The sequence below is a fragment of the Diuraphis noxia genome, unplaced genomic scaffold (assembly GCF_037042655.1).
Source record: "Diuraphis noxia isolate RWA-SAM2 unplaced genomic scaffold, SU_Dnox_SAM2 contig0003, whole genome shotgun sequence".
Lineage (NCBI taxonomy): Eukaryota > Metazoa > Arthropoda > Insecta > Hemiptera > Aphididae > Diuraphis > Diuraphis noxia.
In genome coordinates, this window is record NW_028301713.1 from 33,771,062 (window position 1) to 33,792,079 (window position 21,018).

General features: G+C 31.7%; 1 protein-coding gene across 1 annotated transcript in view; it reads left to right on the plus strand.

Annotated features, from left to right (window-relative positions):
- LOC107166186 (uncharacterized) overlaps positions 1–21,018 on the plus strand; it is a 31,808-nt gene that overhangs the window by 8,594 nt on the left and 2,196 nt on the right. Inside the window, exons 2-20 of the mRNA XM_089223331.1 lie at positions 2,353–2,630; positions 4,767–4,925; positions 5,475–5,863; positions 6,141–6,254; positions 6,361–6,510; positions 6,650–6,763; positions 7,447–7,574; positions 7,812–8,049; positions 8,117–8,209; positions 8,752–8,886; positions 9,019–9,261; positions 9,671–9,785; positions 10,317–10,510; positions 17,026–17,187; positions 18,300–18,646; positions 18,721–18,863; positions 19,494–19,671; positions 19,756–19,918; positions 20,373–20,682. Of these exons, the coding sequence (XP_089079457.1) occupies positions 2,353–2,630; positions 4,767–4,925; positions 5,475–5,863; positions 6,141–6,254; positions 6,361–6,510; positions 6,650–6,763; positions 7,447–7,574; positions 7,812–8,049; positions 8,117–8,209; positions 8,752–8,886; positions 9,019–9,261; positions 9,671–9,785; positions 10,317–10,510; positions 17,026–17,187; positions 18,300–18,646; positions 18,721–18,863; positions 19,494–19,671; positions 19,756–19,918; positions 20,373–20,682 (3,653 nt within the window). The remainder of the gene's footprint in view (positions 1–2,352; positions 2,631–4,766; positions 4,926–5,474; positions 5,864–6,140; positions 6,255–6,360; positions 6,511–6,649; positions 6,764–7,446; positions 7,575–7,811; positions 8,050–8,116; positions 8,210–8,751; positions 8,887–9,018; positions 9,262–9,670; positions 9,786–10,316; positions 10,511–17,025; positions 17,188–18,299; positions 18,647–18,720; positions 18,864–19,493; positions 19,672–19,755; positions 19,919–20,372; positions 20,683–21,018) is intronic.

Below are 21,018 nucleotides of genomic sequence, written 5' to 3' on the forward strand. Positions count from 1 at the left end.
AATATCTCAAAGCCTACTCGTTGGAATATTGATTTTGATGCATCACCATTATCAAGAAAGTCATTAATTACCTAATAGTATACATCAATTGATTTAGCATTATTTCCGATACTAAACCATGTAGTATATAATATGCATGACATTATGGAACTAACAACAACTTTTTTAAAGGTGATAGTAGGTATAATATTATCTAGGTTATGCTCAGATGATGTGTCTGACTCCGATTGGCGATTGCATTATAAAGTTTATTATTATATATATATATATATATATCATATATATATTAATTGTATTATGTACCTATATTATACCTTATGGTTATATAGAAAAGTTTGGAGTACAAGACCATTGGTTATTAAATAGTATATTTTATTACGATTATAGTTCAAATAGCACGTGTGTACCATCAGTGCAAAACAACGTGTAAATAAAAGTATACAACTCTAATCTCTAAACTATACTTTTTAGATTTATTATGGTTAACCATTTGAAATAATAACATAATTATAATTATCTATTATGATGCCGCATTAGAAAATATTACATTCTCATGGGTATTCTCGTGAGTTAAATGATTATAATAATTTATTGATGGTAGTTACTAGTTACGATACTTAATCGATATTTGAACATAATAATATATTTAATTTGGCGCCATCTCTCTCTCTCTCTCGCTCCCTATATATATATAATTTATATTGTTTATTATATACATAAATACCAATAGCCAATATATAATATTATATATTATGTGTAAATTATAAAATAATCAATATTCAACGTAAATATAAATGTGATCGTGATATATTCTCGGCAGGACAATTAAATCATGGTCATAAACACTATAGTGCTTATAATTTGCTGAATTTGTGTGGTTTTTTTTTAGAACGTTTGATTTATTACTAGGTAAGCTATAGATTAATTTCATGAATACGAATAAAATATTAAAAGTTTGTAGTGCGCATTTTTAAATTTAAAAAAATTTTAGAACATATGTTTATGAAATTAATTACTTAGGTATCTACTGCAAATTAATTTAAGTTAATAAAAGCATGAATAATAATTATCAAGTTATAGGTATAAGCTTAAAAATGTTTAATCAATAAAAAGGTATAAAGTTATACAAATAAAACTTTTTTCAAATTTATTTTCATTCATAGGGTATTAATCAAATTATTATTTTTTATTAATACTTATTCACATATTTGTTATTTTAAGTGCATAACGCATAAATGCATATTATACTTTACATTTTTAGAGCATTAAAGATCAAGCACTAGCTATAGTCATACTTAACTCTTAACATTATATTGCAATGGAATCAAGATCAACACAAATATTATATTTTATGATTTGTACAGGCCACATTACTTTCACATGATACTAATCGTACGCGGGAAACGATTACGAATTTTTTGGGTGGCATTTTTTGCCGAGGTATTTGATGTGACAAACTTCACAGACTATGTGTGTATTTATATTAGCGTGTTTGGTGTTTATATTTATAAGTTGTGGCAGAAAGGTAGAGGAGCGCGCGTGGTCTCAAAAGTATACACTAGAAGCAGAAGCGACGGCCAAACAAAACGTATACTTACGAATTGCGATATAATTAGGTGTAATGCTACGCGGCATGCGTGTGAATAACATAAATAAAATTATGATTTTCCTCTCTCCCCCCCCCCAAAAAAAAAAAAAAAAAAAAAACACACACATCTGATATAGCTTTTTCTATTCATATATTTCATACTCTTCCTTCGCAGTGCCAAATTCGAAACAAAATCTTAAGTTGCGCTGCAACGCGTTATATTTGGAACTTGCGCGTGTTTGGCGCATTCTTTTACAATAATATTATAATATTATCGTGTCATCACGTGCAGAGCGGGACGCATTCCAAAAAACGCGTACATACGTGGACGCCAGTGGTGAAGTATTTGAGGATTTATCTAAATAATAATTCATAAAATATATGATAAGATAAAAAACGTACTCTATAATATTTACAAAATAATATAGATTCTAGGCTCAGCATCGCGATTGTATATAGATATCTTAAATCGTTACTCGCAAGCCTTAATCAACTGTTGCTTAATATCAAAAATTAAAAATTCGATATTTTCAAATTTACCATCCATGAAGAAATGCTTGTTAAAGTAAAATTATCAACGTTAATAAGTACAAATGTATGATGAAAAAAATGCTCTCGGGGCGAGGAGTAATACACTGTATAGTTGTGATCTGTAACCGTCGTGTACTCGTACTCATGATGTATTCAGTTCTCGCGGATATAATTAAGTCGTCAAAATGTAAAATGTAGTCAATTTTATTTCACTTGTATTTTTATATTCATAGGTACTTGCAAAAAGCTCGTTACAAAAAAAATCAAAAGAAAGCCGACAAGTCAACCAATGTGATATCCGTGCCCAAAAAGGGCAAAAAACACGCCGCAGTACCTGCGGTAGCAACAACAGCAGCGAGCAACAGCAGCAAAGTGGCAGTGTCGTCCAACTGCAACGTCGGCGGAGTAAGTTTAATAATTCCGAGAATTGAACATACCGAAGAACAACAGTCAACCGCAACGAATATCGTCTGCAAGCCTTTCGAACCGAACAACATATCGTCCTCCATAGGTAATTTTTTAGCATACCTATACCACGAGTACAATTAGTACAAACTATAAAACTATCAAACGTTATTAAAGACAGCGGAAAGATTAATTTATCGATAAAATAAAATAAATGTTTTCTTAAATATATATATTTTTTTTAATATTATATATATATGTATAAAAACTATCTATACAAAATGGCACAGTGAGAATAATAATATGTGATGAGAGAAGTTTTATTTTTGTATGAATTACTTAACTAAGAAGTGATCCAATATTCCAATATAGTTACATTTAATTTGGAGGCAGGTCGAATGACTTAGAAAAATAAAAATAAAAATGGTATTTCTAGTTTCGATTCGTTCAGTAAATTATGAACAACTACCTAAAACAAATATTTGTAATTGAGAATAAAATGGATCACAGGTATACTATGGCTGTAAGAGATACTTAAGACGTGTCCTCTTGTGGTTAATGTCTTAAATTCAGATTAAATATTTTTGTCACGTATTCTGGTATTCATATTATGGTTCGACTGGTTTGAGATCATTATAGGTAGTACTTATATTTTAGTACATATTATGTATACGTAGAAAGTTCCACTTTAAACAGATAATTTAGTTATTATGATTTTAACTAGTGCAATAACGGTTTAGTGGGGATTTAACTAGAATATTTAATGTAAAATAATGGACTTAAATATAATGAGATTTGCTAGTAAAAAAGAGCGGTTGGTAATTGGGCCACATTTTATCTACCTACTTTGTATTTAATATGTTTGCCTTTATTACCCGGAGATTGAGCCATAACACAAAAATATATGAATATAACTTTAATGAGTAATTATTATTTTTCTTGTACATAAAAATATAATTATCTTTTTAAAATGCCATACAGATTTTACGAATTTAATATAGAATAAGGCACTTACATAAAATTAGTCAAATATTAATTAATAACATATTTATAATTTTTGAAAATTAATATTTTTTCTTCTCTCTTCGACATTGTAACTTTCTTTGTACTCGTACGTATATCACCTAACCATCATATATAATACTAGGTAATTACGAATAACATATTTTGCAATCAATTAAACGATCGTGATGTTTTATAATCTTTGTAAATTACGCTTTTGACTATTTTTATTTATTTCATTTGATGGCAGCTTTGCTAATTCTATATCATTTATAATATTGAATTATTTATTACCTTTTGATAAGGCACAAGATCACTTCAAGTAAAGTTTCGTGTGCGCTCTTAAGTGTTAGGTATTTTAGAAATGTATATAAGTATTAATTCCTGGGGTCTTTAATAATGTTGTTGATAATTATTTATTATTCATAACTTTCAAAATCGTAAATATATTTTATTGGTTTTTAATTTTTCTCGAATATTCTAGCTCTTAATTTTTATTATGATACTCTTCATCCATAATTTATTTTAATAATATGGAAAATAACACGTTACTTCAAAAAAATTACGTTTGAAAATTAATTTCGTTACAGTAATTTGGAATTTGCGTTACGTACGTACTACCCAACACAGAGCCTAGGTGTATTACATTTTCAGTATTTATTTACAGTATTAAATTTTCATCTTAGAAGCCAATATAAAAGCGGATTGTCCCAAACTATTTACATAATAATGTTTCATCAAAATAAGACATTAAGTCATAAATCTATATTTAATAATAGTACCAACAAAATATGTTTCTATAATCATATGTAGCCATATAGGTACACCATCATATTTATCATCACTGAGGCCGTAGAACCAGCACAGTTATCGAAATATTTGAGTCTTTTCACGAAATGTGGATATGCATTCTTTTTGGATTATATCGATTTATTGTTTGGGAAAATATTTCAATCTTACTGAATGATTTTAGATCTGTATATAGTCGCTATCGTATATAGTATAAATTAATAAGTTGTTCTTTAAACTAAGGTAGGTATATATTATTAAATATTATGTGATATCGTTGATTATAAAATATAAAATATACTAGTATAGGTATAGTATATATATATAGGTAATATATTGACTCTCAGTGATACCTCGAAAAACGTACCTATAAAGTAATTCTACTATACACCGTAAAATACAAAGAAGGTTGTTTGAAAGCTTGATAATATCAAAAGTTTTATTTTTTCAGTTGAAAAAACGCCAGAAAAATGTTTTTCATTTATTTTACCGGACGAATTGAAAAACATGTCGACCGAGACGAAGAAATTACTGCTTGGCATTTTTGAACCAACAGCAAATCAAAAGACCAACAAAATAGTCGTTTACATTTGTGTGCCGGACAATAAAGGCAAGTGGATACAAACAACGTTCGTCGTTTCATGTCAGACTTAATTTTTATCACTTAATGTTGTTGGTTAAGTTATATTAGTACTATGGTAGACGCAAGTATATAGGTACATTTATAATAATATTTATTATAATTAAAAACAATGCCTTTTTAAACGTGTATATAAATTTTTATACGCTAGCATATCGGTAATTTAGTACTTGTGTGTTGTATTTTAATTCTTGTTTCAACTTCCAAGTTCAGTAAGGTTATAAACTTATCGGTTTATTCAAATTTTACTTATGGGTTATATTTTTATAATTAATATCTAATATGATATAAGGAAAACGGTTTTCGTCTTTAATATATTGTTGAGTTACAAAAATTTTAATTCATCATTGAGCAATTAATTATTTTAACAATAAATCGTATATTTAATTCCATATAATATGTTCCAACCTAATGTCAATATTAGAAAATTTTAGAAAAACTAACGGTATACATATATACGTAGTTATACAAGCGTGTTATTGTATAAGGTGATTTTTTAAAACGTATTGTGACTCACAGGATTTTCGGACGAAAGACAAATCCTGTACAAAAACGTGTTGCCAGAAATCCGGACGAAATGCACGAAAATTGGTTACGAATTGCACGTAGTAGACCTGTACTGCGACCATCAGCAACAGAAAGAATGCGGACAGCTGGATACAGCTGTCCGGCTGGCGGAACTGCGGCGGCAAACTCGTGTTGGTCACGTCGTGCCTGTTGTGTTCGTAGACGATTCGCTGGGTCCACCAGTCCTGCCACACGTGATGACCAGACAAGACTTCGATCTGGCCAGGAACAAAACTCCGGACGCCAGCAAGCTGATCGAAAAATGGTACACGCTAGATGCGCAAAAAAACCACTACGAGCTCCGAAACGAGATGATGTTCGAAACGACTTTCGAGACTCAGGTAATAAACATGATATATAGTAAAAGGTATATAGTCTTGGAACGGCGCCGGGATTTTGTCCTCATGGGTGAGGGGGTGGTCTATAAGGCAACTTACAAGCATATTTTTTAGAAGGGCCAAACTAAATTTTTAACTATTTAAAGCTAAATTCGAAAAATCTGTACAATGTACTTACATTTGTGTACCTTATGTATGACCTTTTTTATGTGTCTTGTCCGTTAAATATTAAAATAAATAAATATGTATATACCTATTGTATCGTATAAATTGTTTCCAGGAAGCTGATGAAAAACTATGGCATGATGAGAAAGTACAGCTGCAAATCGCACTCATGAAGACGTTCGATTCAAAGTCGTTGCGGAGCGGTTACATCGAGCAAGTTTTGCAACAGGTAAACTATCAATAAATTATAATGTTTGATTACTATAATTGATTCATGCGTACCGAACAATAAGTATAATAATCTGAAAATGGAACATTTTATATTATGCACACAGGAAGTTCGTAATGAGATCATATTGAACGCTGAGTTGGCTAAAAGGTCCATGTGGATTATCAACAATTATGATGTGGTTTCCGGTAATAAGTGTAAAACTACTGCGGTCGAAACCAAGAAGAGACTTGAACAACTCAGCAAACAGTTGAAGGTGTCGCATAATTTATTTAATCCTAAGTCCTAACTAATATAAATATTTATTTAAGGGTTTTCCGCGAATGCATTCGTGTTTTTTAATTTTTCTATGTGTTATATACTTATTGATTTTTGTATGCGTTTGTTTGATATAGAATGAATTGCCGGAAACTAATATCATATTTTATGAGACCGCCAACGCGGCGGAATCTTTAAAAAAAATAGGATCCGTACTAACGACTATTATTGAATCTGTGGATAAAGAAAGGGTGAGTATAGTTCAGTATATATAAATACGAGTAGTACATAATATTAATACAATAATATGAGTAAAAGTATTACAAAATAAACAGTATAAGTAATCCTTGATTTGGAAAGTTTTTTTAAATGGGAATACAGGATGCAAAAGTTAAGAAATGTGTGAACCTGAAAATTGAAATGGCTTATTGGTTATGATAATAATTAGAAGGGGTACGCTCGCTAAAATATAATTTTTATATTAAATTTTCTATTTTCCTGTGCTCCTCGCAATTTAGCTATTGACTAAATATCGATACTGCGAGATCTTGCATGGCATATACATATAGTAAATTATATTAATCAGTGGCGAAAATATGGTTATTTGGGGGGACTAAGCACCTAAAGCCCCTACAAAATATCTTTAAGGCTTCTGAGTTCTGAATATAACACAGGTATACCTCTAAAATGAACTACATTAAATTTAAAAGGATTCCCGAGGTTAAGGTTTAAGCTCTCTGGAACACTTGCTGTTTGCGCCACTGATCTGAATTTCGACAATTTTCGTCAAAATAGGTAACGAAAAGTTAAAAATACTTTTTATAAAACTATGTACTTTTACTTTGTAAAATTCTTATAATTTTTTCACTGTAATACTGATGAATTAAATTGAAAATATTATACTGATAATGTTGTTGTCGATATGTATACATAGGAAAAACAAGAACCTACGTACGGTGTGAGTGGGCTTCTGTTGGAAGAGCTGAGGATTCAAGCGTGGTTCGGGTACTACGCGGCTAAACGGACTGTTCGTCGGGATGAAGCTATGGAACGTGCCAAAAAGTATGTATTATAATATTATGATATAATGCGTTGAGATGCGTAACTGCTTCACTGCTATACGTATAAGGTATAACTAGACAAACAATGTCTGTAGTTATCTAATAGTAGAAAACTAATTTAACCTATAGGTTAAGACTCTAAGAACATTATAGTTGGCTGTTTTTTTACGGTTGCAGACGTGTAAATTTTACTGGACAATCTGCAGATTTAATAACTTACCTGTATTGTTGTACACAGGTATTTGACAGACGGGAACGCAGCGTACCCGTTGATACTATACGGGCCTTCAGGGTCGGGCAAGACCACGGTAATAGCGTCCATAGTGAAACACTGCCACCTGTGGAATCAAGACACAGCAGTGGTGGTGAGATTCGCCAACGCGTCCGCTTACAGCTCGTCGCTGGAGCAAACGCTCAATTCTTTGGTTGTTCAATTGAATCTCGTGGACAGCGGAAAATGTACTTGGTTCAAGCACGTAAGTTCCTTTTCTGAAAAATAATTTTTTTTTAAATTCCTTATCTATACGCCGCCGTCATTTTCAGGATGTACAACTGTACTCGGAACAAATTATACGGCTGTTGGGTTCGATTGGATCGAAACGGCCTGTGACGTTGATCGTCGACGGAATCGATCGAGTAATTATTTCGCTGCAGATGACATTATATTTGTAACTATATAGGACTGTGAAATTTTTAGCGATTTGTGGCCATAGCTCTCAAATTTCAATCACTTCAAGGTTCCAATTATGTATAAATGTATAATAGAGTATTTAATATTATATCATGTCGATACTCTATATTATTTTGTTTTAAATATTTTTATAGATTTAATAGATTTTAAGGCTCATTTTGCAATTTTACTAAGGAAATTTCGTGAATATTGTTAGGGTTTTATATACTTTTTACGTGGAGTACAAAATATGTAATGTGATATGCCATTATAAGATTAGTTCAGATAATAGAAAATTTAGATTAAACTTCATATATTATTTTCATATAACAATATTATTTATTATTATTATTATATAAGTGTTAGATTTGAAATTTATAACCTATTGGATTTTATAGTGAATCGTTTATTCACAGCTATATTATTGGCTATACATATATCTATACAAAGTTTCCGCCATTTATTATAATTATTATTTTCTTCACGTCACGTTCGTTTGTGTGTACAGTTTGAGAACGATTTAGTGGATTGGATACCGCAGTTGCTGCCCAACAACGTCAAGATCATAGTGTCTGCCTTGGAGTCTTCAACACATCTTAACCAATTACGTCAGACCATAAAATCGATGGATTCGTATATACGGGTTGGTTATAATTTTACAAGTACTCATAACATATATTTTTATGTTATTGATTTGCGCACACAGATAACGTCAATCTCAATCACCAATTATTGTAATATATTTGAAAATTACTCTACCTTCTTGTGTTAATAGATCGCGAACATGACGGATGAACAAATCGACTCTTTACTATCAGCGGCGATCATCCGACCAATTGGTAGTGGTGGAAGCGAAATGACCAAAACCAACGACAAAACCGTGGCCGCTAAAACACCGTTAGAACTTCAAGTGAGCTCGCTGTGTTCCAAGATACGAAACTCGAAACTACCACCCTCGTCGGAAAAATGGGTTGAAGCAATTTTTGACAACATCGAATTGCATCTCGGCAAAGACAAGGTACGGGCATACCTCAAGCTTATTATGTAGTATCTATATCATAAAATATAAATTTACAGATAACAGGATTTGCGACTGGCGATGAGAATAAAATATAAATAATAACTAATATGAAAATACCATTTGGTATTGTTTATCGTTTTCAAAGCGTTTCGAAACAATTAAAACGGTTAAAACCGTTTAAACAATAAATACAGTGCAAAATTTATAACTTTTGAACTGATTGAATATTTACAAATGTTTCGAAATCGTTTAAACGATAAATGATACTATATTGATATCAACTCCTTTTTAAATTGAAAGTTTTATACCTAAATTATTTTAATGCTTCATGATAATATTACAATACAAACATAGTAAATATTATTTACAACAAATATTTAATTGTAACTTGTATTATGTCCTAAAGGTATCCTCCGTGATTGGGCATATGTGTTCTACCCGATACGGTTTACTCGACTCGGAGTTGGTCGAATTATTATCTACAGAGAACGAATTTCGCTCTTCAGGCCTTTCCGTCTCTGGTAAGTGATTATAATAATATGATCTACTCGTATCTGTAGTAATATATAACCCTAAATGTTATAAAAGCAGAATGCGTTCATGAGAATTTATATATTACACGTCATATGGCCGCTTATAATAAAAAAACATACATATAAAAGTACCTAATAAGTCGATAATACAAAACAAAACAGTCTCATTTTCCTTGAAAAAAAAATAAGAGCAAACCACTCGCTTTTAAAAAATATTTTTCAACAATTGTCAAAATTTTGCTTTTTCCGAAAAGTGATTAAAAAAAAATTTTTATTCTTACGTTTAAATATTTTGTTGTCATTATATACGTACATTGTACACATCATTATTACCTTTTTTCCCCTCTTTTTGAAACCGGGAACGGGTGGGAACTGCTTAGCACAATACTTACTAAACATCATTATCACCTATCATTATTGACGATACCTAGCTATTTCAATAATCCATTCTTTATATCAATTACAATAAAAGTCAATAATAGAAAATTATTATAGCTCATTATTATAAAAAAATTTCAGTGATTTCGTCTTCGACCGGTCTATTTTGGGCAATTTTCAACGAGCTGATGTCATCGTTTTTGTACTGGTTCAAAACGGATCGGTACGCGACGGTCCGGTGGAAAAACATAGTAGTCGCCGAAGCTGCCAGTCGACGTTACAGCGCATGCATCCGGCGCGTCAATAAGAAAATGCTCTCGTACTATGACGACCAGGTATTGTGCCCCCAAAATTATTAAGAGTCCCTTCGAAGTATATTTAATCATTTTTAAAGGTTTTACAACATTTATTATTTTCCTAAAAATTAGTTTTCATTGAGCATATAATATGCATTCGAACACTATATACAAAATAATATGTACCTAGTAGGTATCATAATAAATTAAATTTTTTTTTATCTTATTCATTATTTTATGAATTAAATATTTAAAAAATGTGGATAATATGTACCTATATTTATGTTGAGAAATTGAAAGATAATAAGTAAACACGCATTTATTCGAACGATTTTTGGAAGGTAATACCACAGATTATATAAACAAATTTATATAATCCGTGTTAATACTAAATAAATAATAATGGGGCATTATTACATATATTATACAGGGTATCCCGCGAGGATTTACTCATTGCGATATCTTACGAAATAATAGACATATCAAAATTCTGGTTTTATAATAAGATTCATAGGAATATGAACTACAATTACTTCATTTTTAAATTTATTTTAATGTTTTTGTAAAAAATTTAAGAAATATATTTTTTTATTTATTTCCAAAAAATTAAAGATGGACATTTTGTAGTTTATTTTTCTAAAAATATTGACGTTTCAAAATTGTATTTTCATTAATTTCCTGATTTTTAATATTTTTTCTAGTTTTGAAGAAATAAAATATGATTATAAATTTATAATTATTAGGAACACGGAAAATATTCGGCCGGCCGTATGGGAATGCGCGCGGCGCGGCGGGTCACATGTTTGATAACATTACGGTGTTAAATAATTCACAATTTTTCTCGAATCTAAAAAAAATATCAAAAATCCGGAAATTAATGAAATTAAAATTTTGAAACGTCAATATTTTCAAAAAAATAAACTCAACAAAATGGCTATCTTTAATTTTTTTTTTGAAATAAATAAATAAAAAAATATATTTTTTAACTTTTTTACCAAAACATTAAAATAAATTAAAATATGAAATAATTGTAGTTCTTATCCCTGTGAGTCTTATTACAAAACCAGAATTTCGATATCATCATCATTTCGGGAGATACCGCAATGGGTAAATCCTCACGGGACACCCTGTATAACTTATGTAATACATTTTATATACTTTTATATTTATTTATTTTTTTAATTATCCCGCGGCAACTAAGGCCATTGGGAAGGGGGTAGTACTGTAGGTTCTTATAGAACTGTAGGTTGGTTTTACACGTGGGTGAGAGTTTTGGCAGAATTTCTATTGGGGCACCCGTAGGTTTCTGCCATGCCCCGGAGTGGGGGATGGCGGCACTTGTTCTCCGGACACCGTGACTTGCCCGGAGAAAAATGCCGCCCGATGGTCGAGGATCGAACCCGGTCCGGCTGAGTCACAGCCGACGTGGTAGACCACTCGGCCACCTCGTCCCCCTATATTTTATTGATATTATTTGAAACAGTAAGCAATAATATAATAATAATAAAACAATAAGCATTTAAGTATAAAAACATTTAAATAACCAATTCGATCATTTTTCTTTTTACACCGATTACCGTCACAACACAATGATATAAGAACTCGATGAATAAGTAATCATTCAATATATTCATTATTATTTTCATATTATAGTCTAATTTTAGCCATATATATTATATTTCCAATATAACAATTATGTATAGTGTATATAATTTGGAAATATAATATATATGACAAAAATTAGACTATAATATGAAAATAATAAAGGTATTGAGTGATAACTTAGACATTGAGTGCCTAAGTGGCTAAGTCACTGTGTAGGTATGACGGATAATAGGTGTAAAAAGAAATGAAACATTTGGTTAATTTAATATTGTTTGTGTTCTTCAACGAATTATCTTTAATAATTTTGGCGATGCCCATCGTTCTTGTTCTCCAAGGAAATGGTCATAGCTGAAATTAAATAATGTTATGTATTTATTGATGAAAAATATAGAAAATAATAAATATCGTAAATAATCATAGGTACCCATAAAAATAATTTAGGGCCATAATGCTGATTTTTACCTTTGCCTCTTTTTTTGTTAGTGTTGTAAAGTATAAATTAATAAGTACTGATTATTTTATAAAAAATTTATCTGAGCTTACATTATATGAAATATTTAAAGGAATGAAAAAAAGTATTAAAATATTAGTTGTTAATAGAACTTAGAATTATGTTAAAATATAAAAAATTAACTCGTGCAACAAAAGTTTTATGTACCGTACTTACCATATTAACGGTTTGATTTTGCCCTGGGCGCCAAATCTTAACGGCACTGCCTGGTTACATGCATTTATATCATTCACCAAAGTATCTATTTTATCTAATTAAATTGAATTGTAAATGCTGTTCATACCTTATAAGTTATAATAATCAATAATTTAAAACTATGATACGGCACGCACGCTAAATGCGCTGCTGTCTCGTTAAAATGAACTCGTTGGTATTTGGTAAATAAATAATCCTTTTATTTCTGTGTAAATATAATATTATATACAAAAATGAGGAATCGGGGACCGATGGCATAGCGGTCTTCGAAACCTTGAACAAACATGGGAACAACGTGTTTCAATATATAATAAATACAAGCTCGTAGTATGTACATAAATTGGGTGGGGAACGAGATCTGATCACGTCGGGGCGACGGGGCCACTTATGAAAGTGGCATCCGTTCCGTGAGTCTCATTCGGATAAGTGTGACCTAAACAATATATAGGTTGTGCTGAAAAGGACAATTTTGGTTCCACGGAGACTAGTCCTAATCGGCGTGGGGTATTCGTCAGTTGCCGGTTGGTCATTAAGTCGATTTCAGGGTTGTGTGTCGCTGCAGGTATGCAACTGGTTAACAACTGGCGGTCGTCGGGGTTAGGCATCAGAAACGATAACGTGCAGCAAGTCTGCAATTAAATGGATCGATCGTAAAATGGCCGTTATATATGTCACTTGGTGACAATAATATAATATAATAATATATAACAATCGGGATACGCTTCAGGTATGCCGCTGGTGGCACCTGATTGTACTATTATGTTTTGACAGTTGAGGGTTAGGATGAAGAATTGAAGACTGATTTAAGTTTTGTAGCTGCACCGTTATATATAATGCATTTATGGGGAATTCCGGTGCCGGTTGGTTGAGTTTATTAAGAGTGACGAGAGAATGTCGCACTTTTGTAGTGGTGCGAGTTACTTGATTGGTGCGTGCGTTTTTCCCTCATCAGCCTCTTGTAACTTATTTCTTTACAAACCACCTTTGTCAGTCACTCAAGTTTCTCTGACAAAAGTGTGAAATTAAATTGTCAACGTATGGTTTCGTACACACTGTTGGTCTTGAAAAATACCTTTTTACGCGCTCGTGTGTAATGTGTATGTGCGCCGTTATAACTTTCATTTTCGCAAAAATAAACATTAAATAGACATTTTTTTTTTTTAGATTAAGATAATCTCGACATTAATTTTTCGACAGAAAATCGTTTATATTATTATTGTACATATTAAAGTGATCATATAAAAATCATACATCACATCTAAGTGAAACTTAAATTAAATATAATATTGAAATTAAATTATAGTTTATATTAAAATTGTCAATATCTACAATATAAAAATATTACTTTGTGCATCAATAGATTGACCATTGATGGCACACCCCACCATTATCACTGGCGGAGAAATCGCTATGACGCTGACTGTGTAGTTGATATATGGATAAATTTCATTTAACAAGAGAACTGGTCGGAACTTCAATTTGTATTCAAAGTGGTTCATCACCTAAAGTAAAAGGGTTTAAGTTATAATATTTATTATTATTTCTAGTGTAATAATGAACATTAAACTGTATAATTTAATGAACATTAATGTTGCCAACACAAGCATATTTCGTAATATAAAATCAAACTCAACCAAAATATATTAAAAAATAAAAAATATCTAAGTAATTGAAATGTTGTATGTGTGTAAGACGAAGGCAACAATTGTACATGTGGCGTCCTCTTAACACATGAATGCTTAAGATTATCAATTTTTATTAATAAAATGTCTTAAAAATGTTAAAATATTATCCAGTAATTATTAAGATCTTGATCGTTCTAAAGGTTTAAGTCACAATATTTTATAAAACCTAATTGTGTATATATTTAAAAAACATATTAATTAATCATCTTACATGATTATCACTTGTTGATATGCCGTCGTCTATATTTGCAGGCTGAGCAGTTGAAGTACTCTGTACATTTACTAGATCTTGATCGTTCTAAAGGTTTAAGTCACAATATTTTATAATACCTAATTGCGTATACATTTAAAAGACATATTAATTAATTATATTCATATTACTCTATCAGTCGCTATGAGGTTGCGGACGAAGTATGAAGTTAGTTGAGCAGCCAAAGTACTCTGTACGTTTATTAGGTCTTGTTCGTTCGAAAAGTTTAAGTCACAATATTTTATGAAACCTAATTTCGTGTATAAATGTATTTAACTTCTACGTTTGTAAAAAATTAATTAATCTTTTCGATTATGCTGACATATTCGGCATAATTATGTGTACCTTTAAAAGTCCTCTTGCTTTTTTGTACAAAAATCGCCTGCTCATTTATACCAATCCTATACCGGCTATTGCTCCTAGTGCTATAAATGATTTTGTCTTCATCTTGAAACCCAGACAATTGTAGTTTTCAATAAGCAATAATAATTAACTCGTTTACTATATTTTGTGTATAGCAATATAGGTACTATAGAGTACTATTTATAGGTACTATATAGGTACTATAGGTATTATATTGGGTTGTATTTACATTGAAAACTATATTATTTTGCAGTGTTCATATTTTATTTTGAAATTCTGCGGTTCTGCCTAATAACTTAATTTATTATACTACTGTTATTAAATTGACTGCAATTCAAGTTTTGTTCTACACAATTTACTTAATCATATTACATTTTTTCACATAGGTACCATGATTTTTTTTATCAAAATGTGCTCATGTGTCTACTTCTGACATTTCAAATATTTCCATTAGATCAATCTTGATTTTTAACAGTTTCGATTGTATCAAAACCTATGACATTTTGAGAATTTTTAATAAAAGTTAATTATTAAATATTCGATTTGTAAGTGTTATTAGTCAAACTTCGTTAAATAAATGTATTTTGTTCTTTCTGAATTTTTTATCAAATCGCATACGTAGAAATATAGAATGTACCTACCATTGCACCGTGCTGACTGTAATTTTATTTAGGTACCTCCACATATCCGTTCAGCGATAATATTAATAATTATTTATAAATTAATAATACCTATGTTATAATATACCGGGTGATTCTTTTATCATTGAACAATCATTATTTCAAAAATTACTAATGTTTTTGAAAATATTTTTTTACATAGTTTCAAGTTGTTCAAAAACCAACGTTTTTATTAAAAAAATGCATTTTAAAATATTTTTTATCCTTATCATTTTTTTAAACTTTTTTGAATGACAACATAGAGTTTAATTTCATATTTCAAAGCAGAATATTTTTCTAAATATTTTGATTCATAAAAATTGAATTTAGGACGAGTAGTTTACCCAGCAGAATGTTTGTCCACTATTCCGCTTGTCTAAACTTTAAATACTTATAACTCATAAACTACTCGTCCTAAATTCGATTTTTATGAATAAAAATACTAAGAAAAATATTCTGCTTTAGAATATGAAATTAAAACTCTATGTTGTCATTCAAAAAAGTAAAACACTTAAAAAATGATAAGGATTAAAAATATTTAAAAATAACTTTTTTTTATAAAATCGTTGGTTTTTGAACAACTTGAAACTATGTAAAATAATATTTTCTAAAACATTAATAATTTTTGAAATAATGAATGTTCAATGATAAAAGAATCACCTGGTATAATACTTGTAGGATTTAAAACTTTAATACTACTATAAACGTACATTTCGCCAGCCCCACAAATATGATTTCTGAATTATTTTTTTGCTAAACTTTAGTGTGCCATGAGTGTGAATTTGTGTGACTAATTTCAGAATTTGTACGATACTGGTTTAACCACAAATTCACACTAATGGCACACTAAAGTATTCAAAAATCATACTGGTTGGGGGGGGGGCTGGCGAAATGTACGTCAATTATAATATTTTTTACTGTACAATGAATCTAATATATTATTAAAATTACTGGATACTACCGTCTACCAATTACCAACACTACAATATCTACTTCTAGGCCTATGTCGCCGAGGGTATATTTCGTTTAGTAAAAAAAAATATCTACTTCTAAAATCAGTCGAATAATATATGTACAGTGGATTTTCAATTATTAACTAATACTCTATGAATATTTTGCATTAAACTATTAAAGTAAGACTAAGTCTTCTGAAATTACCACTACTATATATACTACTACTTTTTTGAACCTAGGTAATTTATCTTATAGTACCTGCATGGCTGCAGTATACTTCCCATATAATGTAAGCATTTTGACGGTTTATTATATACTCTGGTCGATCACAGGTGGCGGCGTTGGGGGATGACGACAATAGCAAGAAGAGCTTACCGAAACGCAGGAAACTGGACGAATACACTCACCTGATGGACCCAGCCCAGACGATCAAAGAATTTTTCATCAACCTCGACTGGGTTTTGGAAAAACTGAATAATGGGTCGGTACTTTTGGTAAGTCGAGTGTCCACTTATCGTACACCATATTATATGTAAATCATAAATATACAAATATAGAATATAAAAATAAATACTAATTTAATAATTTATAATAAAGAAATACAAACACAAAAAATATAATGGATCATTATTTGCCATTGCTAGGTAGTAAACAAATTATTCTAATAATTAGCTAGTTATCAAAATATTTTTCGTTGCGTTAAGATATAGAAAATAGATGCGTGTGACGGAAATAAATTAAAGTGCCTTTAAAGTGTATTAAAGAAATGTGTACAGGAGAGACAATTTTGCCATCTAGCTATAGGTACTATTTATAGTTGTCTGTGAAAAATGAAATTAAAACAGAGTGTGAGGTGACAAAAGAAAAATGTATGGTCAGCAAGAATGTGCACATGTTTATGTATAATGTATATAATATATATATTATATGTATACATGTAACCTGTATGTATACCTATTTTATAATACAATCTGTACCTATTTATCAATATAAATTTTTTTGATTCGCATTCCTATATTTATAATTTAATTTCTGCACCCCTATGGCCCTATATAGTTTGATAGTCTAAAATTGCCTATAATATGCGTGTTCAGAATAATATTTTACGTTCTATACAATATTATCGAGGGCGCTACACACATATTTGTCGTCTCCTTCTTACAAGTGCGTAACATAGCAAATTTACACTTAGCAAATCACATTTAATTTCGTTGGTTAACAATTAGAGTAAATTGATCTATTATGAAACTTGATAATAAGAATATTATCTGTATTTGTATGTTGGTTTCTACGATAACTTAGTTTTTAGATGAGTTATGAGCATTTTTAATTTATGCTTTCTTATGTACGCATAACTTACTAAAAACTGAACTATCGTAAAAAAACCTACGTACAAACATAGATAATATTCTTGACATCAAATTTCATAATAGGTCGATTTACTCTAATTTTTAAAATAACGGAGTTGAACGTGATCTGCTGAGCGTAAATTTGATGTTTTGCACATGTAAGATGGAGATAACAAGTGGTTGTGTAGCGTCCTCTTAATTAGAATACACAATAGTACAATACTATCGTATATCTATAAATATACACGTTTTTATAGTTACTAGATGAACTGTCGGCGCACTCCCAAGACCCGGAAGCGTGTTTCCTCAGAGGCTTCCTGTCGTTCGCGATGCCAGCCTTGATGAACAACGGCAATCAGCTGTTCTCGCAAATGTCGCTGTACCAGCCGGCGGCCGACCGGTACCGTGACCTGCTGAACGCGCCTCCGTTTCCGACACTGATGCCCCTAGTTCCGACGAACGCTGCGACGGCGCAATTATCAGAATCCGACGGTGCTGGGGCTGAGGGAAAGTTCAACTTGGTCAAACGGTTCAACGACGACGCGAATTACGTGATCACCGTCAGCACCGAGCGGAAGGAAATAAGCGTGTGGGACGTACACACGTGAGTTCGGCAAAACATATTATTAGATCTCTTACATTTGACTTGATAGGTTTTTGTTTTTTTTTGGTCAACAGCTGTATGAGAGTGCGCACGCTCAAGGGAATTCTCCATCCGACCGCGCTCAAACTGATCGACAATCAGCGTTGCATAGTGTTGTGCGAGCGGAAACTGATCGTCATTAACTTGGCCACCGGAAAAGTGATCAGCAAACTCAAAGGTATGCGATATGCCTATGACTTTATTACAGATAAAAAATTTAAAAAATCTTGAAATGGAACCGGAACTTGACCGGTTTATTCACTTTCTTATATTGTACCGAAATGTGGTGTTGAATTGGTGGTATTTGGCTTTAAAAAAAATTAAATTCTATTTCATAAGTTCTCTGAACAATACAATATTAATATTATAACGTTGTTCAAATACTTATATATTAATATTATTTATTATATATATATTATTAATGACTTTTTTTTGTCATTATGGTACAGATTTCTGAAGTGGTGAGTGGTGACTCTTATCATTACTAAACACATCTAAACACATTTTGCTTTTTATCACCCCTTTGCGCGTATCTATATTTAAACTTTAAAAACCTATTTCGTACCAATGTAGAAAACTGTTATACCGGGATCGGCGGGATCCAATTTTTGATAATTTCAAAAGTGAAATCGAAATTTGCAAAACCGTAAACATTGCATTTTGAAAATCGGAACCGTAATAAGATATAGCTGCTTAAATTTTTCCAACATTGTGGTTTTTAATTTTATAACACTATACACTGCCGTGGTTAAATACTGCAAGCGACTGCATTCGATCATTGTTGACCGCGCTTTTCGGTTTCCCGCAGGAGTTATGAATCAAAATATGCCTTACTTCGGCTTGCACAGTTCAACGAAACTCGTGGCGTTGGCTAGGAGCCGAATGCACGTGAATTTAATCGACATCGAAACGGGTACGATCGAGGCGTACTTTAAAGCCGGCGAAGACAGATTCCTGAACTCGCTACTGGTGTCCGGAAACGGGAGGTAATGAAGCGATGATAGCGTATCGACTTGTTGGCGTTATTTGTTTTTTTTTTTTTCTAATCCGTCATTGTGTTTTCGCTGCAGAGTCATGGTGTGCGGTGACGAAACGCAAAAACCTTTTCCACTGCTCGTGTGGAACTTGACCTCAAGGCAGTTGATGTATGACTTGCGTATACCGTGCCACGAATTTGTCACGCGACTCGCGGCCATCACTTACGAGGGCCACTACGTATGCTGCGTCGCTCAAGTAACAATTCATTCGTTTTCTTCAATGTTATAGGACCCATTAATAATACATTTAAAGTTGCTATTATTATTATTATAATTATTAATAACTGATTATTGGCAAATATCATGTAGCCTACTAAGACACTAAATTTGGCCCGTACACATCATATATATGAATAAATATTATGAACTTTAAATTATAACTATATTAACTAGCTATAAACAAAGGTAAAATATATCATTGAGTGTATCGGAATCATGAATAAATTGTATCAATATTCGGAAATTAAAACCATCCTACGACAATTCGTTATTAGTTCCTTAAAAATGACGGATACAATCGCAATAGACGACACCCTAACTACTTAGGCCCTGCAGAGACTAATTTCGCTGCACTTACAACTGTACCATCTACCGCTGTACCTATGTCGTCGTGATATTAATAACGTTCATCGTTTATTTTCTACGCACAGGAAGTAGACGAGCCCGGGCCTAACTTCATAGTGGTGTACGACCTGCAGTCAGGCACGCTGTTCAAAAAGTGGAAGCCCGGCGTGAACTGCGTGGCGTTAGACATATCGTCCAAAGACGGGTGCGTCCTGAGTGGCCACGAAAATGGTCACATATGCATCTGGGACCTGACCACCGGAAATTGCCGGTGGACGCTAAGCGGCCACTTGGCACCGGTCACCAGCCTCCGACTGGACCCAGCCGGCGGTTCTTTCGTGTCGCTTGACACACACGCCCGAGATCGGACCATCAAACTCTGGAACGTCACGACCGGTGAGTATATAGTGTTCCGATTGTTTTTCTTCATTTATAGGTACCTGCCTATACTTTCGGACTCTCGAGTGTCGGTAAAAGTCTAAATTGACGAGGCTTCATTAGTTTCAATACACAAAACGCTTGTGTCAGTAAGAGTATAAGTACGCCTTATAACGAGCAAGACTTATAACAAAGGTTTCGAAAAGACATTATAAAAATACGAATATGTATTTTGTGAAAGTGAAGTTATAATAAATAAAAATAAAACAAATATCTAGTAAACCTTTACAGTAGGTTTTTGACTTTTTGTATCATTATATACAGATATAGGATTTATAAATTATATAATGGTAA